This window comes from Sander lucioperca, chromosome 23 (genome assembly GCF_008315115.2).
Source record: "Sander lucioperca isolate FBNREF2018 chromosome 23, SLUC_FBN_1.2, whole genome shotgun sequence".
NCBI classification, from domain to species: Eukaryota; Metazoa; Chordata; class Actinopteri; order Perciformes; family Percidae; genus Sander; species Sander lucioperca.
The window spans coordinates 958,654-967,626 of NC_050195.1; the positions used below are offsets into that span (position 1 = coordinate 958,654).

The 8,973-nt window shown below is 48.9% G+C and overlaps 1 protein-coding gene across 1 annotated transcript; it reads left to right on the top strand.

Moving 5' to 3' along the window:
• The first annotated feature begins 4,184 nt into the window (after positions 1–4,184).
• LOC116063698 lies at positions 4,185–5,196 on the top strand. The gene is made up of 4 exons (XM_031318616.2): positions 4,185–4,257; positions 4,355–4,791; positions 4,892–4,967; positions 5,023–5,196. Exons 1-4 carry the CDS (start codon positions 4,209–4,211, stop codon positions 5,061–5,063), a joined length of 603 nt encoding a protein of 200 aa, XP_031174476.2. The 5' UTR covers positions 4,185–4,208; the 3' UTR covers positions 5,064–5,196.
• The last annotated feature ends 3,777 nt before the right edge of the window (positions 5,197–8,973 follow it).

The following is an 8,973-nucleotide window of genomic DNA, read 5'->3' on the forward strand; positions in this document are numbered from 1 at the left end:
GAAAAGACAAGGTGGCAATTTGAGTAGAAAGCTGAGTCACTTGATTGCATAATTGCTGATTTGTCTCGAGTAATTTATGTATTAATTGGTCGTGCTGCCCTAGCAAAGCTCCTTGGTTTTTGATAGCACGAAAAATGCCGTCTTCGTCTGTTGCGTGTGAAATCTCTGCAGGGTCCATGGCCAGTTCGTTCTGTTAAAGTTTTGTCTTGGCCCAGAACGCAGAGATATCACACAGACACAGTAATAGTCATAAAAGGTTTATTAGAGCAACAGGTACTCAAGGAGACAGACGATGGTTCCTAAACCGGGAAGCTCCAGACTGGTCCGGCAGTTTCGGAGCACGAGAGGAGACCGGCTGAGGCGAGATCACTGGTGGGTTCCTGAAGTGAAGACGGAGGCTGGCAGGTGAGACTGGAGCATGCAGACGCCGTGGAGATGCAGCAGGACTGAGCGGAAACTAGAGTGAGAACACAGGACAAGGTATCAGCAAGGAATCACAGGAACAACTAGAATTCGTCAGGGTTAGAGCCAAGTTACCACATGGGTTGAGGTTAACGAACTGGCGCCGACAGGAAGATCAGCCCGGGTTAAATATTGCAGGTGATGAGGAATGAATGAGCTGCAGCTGCGGAGATCGGCTGAGCAGAGTTGATGCGGCCACGCCCCTTGACCCAGATCACGGACCACGCCTCCAGTACTCCACACAGAAACAAACACAGACAAGACACAACACAGACAGACACACAGGAAAAGACATCCAGGCAGGACAGGGGAAGGCTGCCCATAACAGAACCAGGAGCCGTGTGGGATGAAGGCTGGAGGAGCAAGGCGAGGAGGAGGGTTGTTCTTAGCCTGAAATGACAACTGAGCAGCAGAGAGAGACAGGCTTAAAACAGGGGTGTCGTGCTGTGATTGGCTTGAGAAATTCAGGGCCTCTTCTGATTGGTTAGCTAAAGTGGGCGTCTCTAACATCTGTTCAGTTTAGAAGAGAGAGAACATGATTAGTTAGAAGTCTTCCTGTCAGAATTTTTGCTGAGCTCCATTTCAAATCAGGAGAGACTCCGTTGCAGATTTGCAAAGATTTATTGTACGAATGCATGATATGACATGTACAGTCTTGGAGATTAGACTCCATCATTATTAAATGATAATAATTAGGGGGTTAGAAGGCCAAAAGCTGATCCCCCGATGGAGTCTAGACACTGATGGCGGTGTGAGGAACCCGAATGTCTAACCGAGGAGCCGACGCAGTCTGGTTGGAGGAGGAACCAGGAGCCGTGCGGGATGAAGGCCGGAGGAGCAAGGGGAGGAGGAGGGTTGTTCTTAGCCTGAAATGACAACTGAGCAGCAGAGAGAGACAGGTTTAAAACAGGGGTGTCGTGCTGTGATTGGCTTGAGAAATTCAGGGCCTCTTCTGATTGGTTAGCTAAAGTGGGCGTCTCTAACATCTGTTCAGTTTAGAAGAGAGAGAACATGATTAGTTAGAAGTCTTCCTGTCAGAATTTTTGCTGAGCTCCATTTCAATCAGGAGAGACTTCGTTGCAGATTTGCAAAGATTTATTGTACGAATGCATGATATGACATGTACAGTCTTTGGAGATTAGACTCCATCATTATTAAATGATAATTAGGGGGTTAGAAGGCCAAAAGCTGATCCCCCAAAACGTGACGAGAACTGGTGAAAGGAACATACTTACTTAAATTGGCCTCAATAAAACTGAATTGATTCAGCTTTGAAGTGTATAGTGCTTTGTAGAGAATCAGAGTTTGATTCGGCTTGTATCAGACTTGTATGATATGCAGCCCCCAAAATAAAAGAGAAATAAATTGTGTAAATTAGCCGGTACAAAAGCTAGCCAACAGATGAAAAGAAAATCCATGTGAGATTATAAATAACACATATACACACATGTATTCACACCCCATATATATATATATATATATATATATATATATATATATATATATATATATATATATATATATATATATATCTGTCTGTCTATATATCTGTCTGTCCTATTCTCTCTCTTACAACATTACCGTGGTACAAGCGCACGGGCTAGAACGCTTACCGTGGCACAAGCGCACGGGTTACAACACTTACCGTGGCACAAGCGCACGGGCTAGAACGCTTACCGTGGCACAAGCGCACGGGTTACAACACTTACCATGGCACAAGCGCACGGGGTAGAACGCTTACCGTGGCACAAGCGCACGGGTTAGAACGCTTACCGTGGTACAAGTGCACGGGTTAGAACGCTTACCGTGGCACGAGCGCACGGGTTTGGCTACATTCACTCTCGACCCGACGGCCGGGTTAACTACTCTTACCGTGGCATAGCGCACGGGTTTGGCTACACTCGCTCTCGGCCTGACGGCCGAGTTACATGTTATTATCCTCGGCACAGCAGCCGGGTTAGCCTGATCTTATCCTCGGCACAGCGTCCGGGTATACCTATTATTTTTTATTTATTTTTTTTTATTTATCACTGCACAGTGATAGTAGCCTGGCTGACACCAGACCTTTCTCAGTTGTAACTGAGAGTGGGTCTGGGGAACGTTCATTGACAGTTCATTTCCAAAGGGGCGTCACCAACGGACGCCGCTCAAATGCCTCTGGGCGCAATTGGATAGTCCTTCAACCAATCAGAGCGATGAAGGAGATGACGTATGTAGAGCGACGGAGAAACGTCTCAACCAGAGAGAATGTGGCACGTTCACGGCACAGTGGCTGTAATGCTTCTTATACTGTATATTATATATATATATTATAGACAGTATGTTATGCGGCTGACGATTTTTGCCGTTTGTGTAAACAAAATATGATTATAGCTGGTGTCCACCGCCACTCCACCAACATTTTTGCAAAAAAACCTCATAGCATCTCAGACCGACTGAAACATCTCAGATTGACGGTCGAGCAGAAAACATCAAGCTCTGATCGCATTTGCCAGCGGTGTAAGACAATTATATTGCGATTAGAACGCAATTTGCCAGTGTATAGGTCATGGGTAGAGAACGAGAAAGACGAGGAAGCGACGGGATCGACCGATGCTGACAAAAGACAACGGGAGCCTACTCCCTCAAAAACACAGAGGGATTTGAAAAAGTTTCGCCCAAACCCTTCAAGTCCTTGTCGACCCAATACTGCTCGGAGGAGTATTACGGAGGTAAGCTTGTAACGTGGTGTAGCCTACATTACTTTAACTTTTTACTTTACATTACTTTAACTCCAACTTCCTCGACTTTTATGTGAGCTACAAAACAGCAGTTGATTTTATACTTTTTTTTTTACATGAAGTTATTGAACTAAGTTTTGCCCCCTATACTTGGTTTGGATCTACACATCTATTCACAAAGAAAATTGGTGGCCTTAAAGGGTGGATTTTTGCAAGCCACTGTACATGTTATTTATGGCTCGCCATAGCAACTGCTTGTCATGAGTCAGATCCTGTCCTAACATTATGTTAATGTCACCACAATGTCAATGTAGCCACAGACCTAGTGCTTTACAATATTTAACAAACAATTCCCACTGTAAAATGGTCTCAATCTAAAACTTATCTTTTCAGGTCATCACCCACTACCCATCACAGAAAAATGTAATCAAAGTCTGTGATCCAGAAGATGCTCTGATAGTAAACAATATCAACAAGAGAAAATGGAAAACCGCTGCCAAGTTGATGATCAAGCACAAGGAGCTTGTCAAGGAAATAAAACTCAATATCCTTGAGCTAATTCGGGATGAGTGTAAAACACTCTGCAACCCCAATGAAGGCTTCATGCTGTGGAGGTCATCAGCTAAAGACCTAAAGTCCTTTTCATTTTCCAGTGTACATTCTGATCTCGACCGTATTTCACCATTCCTTTCATCTGTCTTTTCAACCATCACCAACAACTCCCTTCATGCCACCTGTGCTGCAGCCGCCATTGCTTTAAGAGGAAGACAACCACGCATGTCAGCATTTGCGTACTATTTGAATAGTATCCTTCAATATGGTGGGGCAAAGAAGGCTGTCTTTGAAAGGCTCAGCAAAATGTCAATAACAACAAGTCACAAGGCTGCAGTCGGAAAGCAGAAGGCGATGGCTAATGAATATCGGGCTGGTCTTTGTCAGCTGAAGCATCAGAACGAAATCTTTCTGAATATGGGAGCAGAAACGCACACAGTCAATGAGGATGAAGTCATCAGCGATCATTCTGAGATGGCACTCAACAAGATCTTTCGTAGCATGGAAGACCTTCAGTTATCAGGTGAGCAAACAAACACACAATCTCATACACCTAGGTTATGTCATCAATACATAAAGGGTGATTATTTTTGTTGTGTTTATTGTATTTATCAAAACAGAGGAGGTGACTAAAAGCTGCAATGAGGTCCAGGCTGCTGGAGAAGCATCTTTGATACCAATGACTCTGCCAGACACACAGTCAACTCCACCACCTACATATGCAATCATATTTGATAATCTGGACTTCTTCATCCGCACTCACCACCAGTCCACCATCCACAATAATCAAAGCATACATTGGATACATCACATTGCCGTACAAGACAGGATCCCCACATACCACCTCAATAACAAACCGATTCAAGACCTCTTGGAGTATAACCTTGGGAAATCTCTTCCTGGACTTGTAACTCAGACATACATGCGACGAGAGTTCATTGTCATTGGGAGCAGAATGTTAACAAAGTACTTCTCAGTGTTGAAACCATTCTCGGACATTGTGGTGCATCACATTCCCCATGACTACACTGGTGAAATGGCACAACGCTCCATAGATGTGAGTACTGATAATAATCCATTAATGTATGCTTTTTCCACTAGCATTGTGAATACACAGACTATTTAAGTAATAATTATATACCTTTATGTATTTACAGTACCCCTTGGGACTTCTCTTCAAGGATGAGAACAAAACTGCGGACCTCATGGATGTACTTCGCCACCTTCAGAATGGTTGGAGAAGGCCTTTTTATGACGGTAGTAGACCAATTATTTGTCATCTATGTAGGTATGTGCCGAATGGCCCAGATGGCATCTCCAATCTTTTAGTCGGTGGTGACTGGCTGACAGAGGAGAACTGCCGAAATATTCAGTGGGCCTTTGCTGATGGTGAAACAAAGCAAGACCGACTGGAAGGCATGGTCTTCAAATTCGAGGACTGGCATGCAATCCGAGTATTGTTTGAAATGAGTAACCCAACGCAAAATAATCTTTATGTTACGAGTTCGGGAAAAGTGGACCCAAATGCAGAGCGAGGCAGGCAGGCAGGAGATAGTTTGAGCTTGATTATTTAATGATAACAAAAAACGGCAGTACATGACTGGAAAAGAACACAGAAAAACTGAGGGAAAACACAAAGACAGGGCAACGGACACACACGGACACAAAATGATCTAACAAGAGACAAAGGGAACACAGAGGTTAAATACATGAGGTAATGAACAAATGAGGGACAGGTGATACAGCAGGTGAAACACATCAGGGCGGGCCAGGACAATGAACCAAGGCGGGAAAACAGAAAGTAAAACTAGACCAGACAAGACAGGAAACAGGACTATCAAAATAAAACAGGAAACCGAAATACACAAAACAGGATACATCAACACAACAGGGAACAGAAATATACAGAATAAATATCCAAACACAGGGAACATACAGAAATGAAAATACAGGCAACAGAAAAGTCCAAACAGGTAACAGAAATGTCCCAAACCATAACAGCAAAGCGGAGTCCCTTGGGAGGCTGCGCAGGCAAAGGGTCAGCTGGTCCGGGACCAGGCAACGGGTCAGCTGGGCTGGGGCCAGGCGACGGGTCAGCGGGGCTGGGGCCAGGCGGCCAGGCAACTGGGGCAGAGGTTGACTGGGGTGCCGACAGGACATGTGGGGCAGGAGTCGGTCTGGCCGCTGACAGGGCAGGAGTCGGCCTGACCGCCGACAGGACACGAGGGGCAGGAGTCGGTCTGACTGACACAGGCAAAGTTTCTGGGGGGCAAGACAAAGGCAAAGTCTTTGGGGCGGTCTCAAGGGCGGTCTCAGGGGCAGTCTCAGGGGCGCCGGAGACCGGCAAAGTCTCAGGGGCGGTCTCAGGGACGGTCTCAGGGGCGCCGGAGACCGGCAAAATCTCAGGGGCGGTTATAGCTAGTTCAGGGGGGCTGGACACCAGCCGGGATTCAGGAGGGCGGCTAGCCAGCCGGGGATCAGGAAAGCTACTAACCAGCTGGGAATCAGGAAAGCTGCTAGCCAGCTCGGGATCAGGAGAGCTACTAGTCAGCTGGGGATCAGGAAAGCTGCTAGTCAGCCGGGGATCTGGAGGACTGCTAGCCAGCCGGGGTTCAGGACAGCTGCTAGTCAGCTGGGGATCAGGAAAGCTGCTAGTCAGCCGGGGGTCTGGAAGGCTGCTAGCCAGCCAGGGGTCAGGAAAGCTACTAGTCAGCTGGGGATCAGGAAAGCTGCTAGTCAGCCGGGGATCTGGAGGACTGCTAGCCAGCCGGGGTTCAGGAAAGCTGCTAGTCAGCTGGGGATCAGGAAAGCTGCTAGTCAGCCGGGGGTCTGGAAGGCTGCTAGCCAGCCAGGGGTCAGGAAAGCTGCTAGCCAGCCAGGGGTCAGGAAAGCTACTAGTCAGCTGGGGATCAGGAAAGCTGCTAGTCAGCCGGGGATCTGGAGGACTGCTAGCCAGCCGGGGTTCAGGAAAGCTGCTAGTCAGCCGGGGATCAGGAAAGCTGCTAGTCAGCCAGGGATCAGGAAGGCTGCTAGTCAGCCGGGGATCTGGCAGGCTGCTAGCCAGCCGGGGATCAGGAGGGCTGCTAGTCAGCCTGCGATTCGGGATACCGGACAGCCTGGGGACGCTAGGGAACTCTAAAAAACTCAGGAACGCTAGGAAATTCAGGAACGCTAGGAAACTCGGGAACGCTAGGAAGCTCGGGAACACTAGGAAGCTCGGGGACACCGGAAAACTCGGGAAAGCTGGGCAGTGCTGGGACACTGGGCAGCTTGGGGACACTGGAGAGGCTGCTAGCTAGCCTAGATTCAGGGGGGCTGCTAGCTAGCGGGGAATCTGGGAAGCTGCTAGTCAGCGGGGAATTTGAGAGGCTGCTAGCCAGCCGGGGATCAGGAGGGCTGCTAGCTAGCCTGGATTTAGGGGGCCTGCTAGCCAGCCGGGGCTCAGGAAGGCTGCTAGCTAGCCTAGATTCAGGGGGCCTGCTAGCGAGCCTGGGCTCAGGAAGGCTACTAGCTAGCCTGGATTCTAGGGGGCGGCTAGCTAGCTGGGAATCTGGGAAGCTGCTAGCCAGCTGGGGATCAGGGAGGCTGCTAGCTAGCAGGGACTCAGGGGGGTTGCTAGCTAGCTGGGGCTCTGAGAGGCTGCTAGCTAGCCTAGATTCAGGGGAGCTGCTAGCTAGCGGGGAATCTGAGAGGCTGCTAGCCAGCTGGGGACCAGGGGGGCTGCTAGCTAGGCGGGCTCAGGAAGGCTGCTAGCTAGCTTGGATTCAGGGGGTATGCTAGCTAGCTAGGACTCAGGGGGGCTGCTAGCTAGCTGGAACTCAAGGAGGTTGCTAGCTAGCCGGGGTTCAGAGAGGCTGCTAGCCAGCCGGGGCTCAAGAAGGCTGCTAGCTAGCCTGGATTCAGTGGGGCTGCTAGCTAGCCGGGGATTAGGGAGGCTGCTAGCTAGCCCGGGGTCAGGAGAGCCGCACGCCAGCCCAGGGTCAGGAGAGCCGCACGTCAGCCCAGTGTCAGGAGAGCCGCACGTCAGCCCAGTGTCAGGAGAGCCGCACGTCAGCCCAGGGTCAGGAGAGCCGCACGTCAGCCCAGGGTCAGGAGAGCCGCACGTCAGCCCAGGGTCAGGAGAGCCTCACGCCAGCCCGGGAACAGAAGGGTTGCACGTCAGCTCAGGAACAGAAGGGTTGCACGTCAGCTCGGGGACGCTAGGGAGCGAGGACCCTGGGGTGAAGAGCGAGGCATGGCGACGGGAGCCATTACGTCCTTTTCCCCGTCTTCGGCCTCTGTGGGTGCTGGTGGGTTCTGGGGAAGCCGGAAAGGAAGAGGGCGGATTGACAAAACATGCACCGACGGCCACGGTGTTTGCCGATTGGGGAGGAGGCAGGCTGGTGGGAGAGTCACTGGAGGTGGCTTGAAAAAAATTATTTAGCCAGTGTTTAAAACCCTCCAACTGGGGAACGAAGTGACTCACCCAGGGTCTCTCCGACAACCACTGCTGCTGAATGGTGAGCTTCTCCAGAAGAGGAGGGTGCCGGTCAGGCTCAGAGCAGAGCAAACACCGCACTCCAACACCTTCTTCACCAAAACAAGCTTCTCCGCTGAGTCCATGATGGTTAGATCATTCTGTTACGAGTTCGGGAAAAAGTGGACCCAAATGCAGAGCGAGGCAGGTAGGCAGGAGATAGTTTGAGCTTGATTATTTAATAACAAAAAACGACAGTACACGGACTGGAAAAGAACACAGAAAAACTCCGAGGGAAAACTCACAAAGACAGGGCAACGGACACACACGGACACAAAATGATCTAACAAGAAACAAAGGGAACACAGAGGTTAAATACATGAGGTAATGAACAAATGAGTGACCGGTGATACAGCAGGTGAAACACATCAGGGCGGGGCAGGACAATCAACCAAGGCGGGAAAACAGAAAGTAAAACTAGACCAGGCAAGACAGAAAACAGGACTATCAAAATAAAACAGGAAACCAAAATACACAAAACAGGATACATCAACATAACAGGGAACAGAAATATACAGAATAAATATCCAAACACAGGGAACATACAGAAATGAAAATACAGGCAACAGAAAAGTCCAAACAGGTAACAGAAATGTCCCAAACCATAACACTTTACCTGTTTGGAATGGGTAATTGCAGTTGTTATTGAACTGCAAAACACTGCTCTGATGTTTTGTGGTAAGGAATCTTCTCTCGTCATCATATGTTTATATATTTATTTAG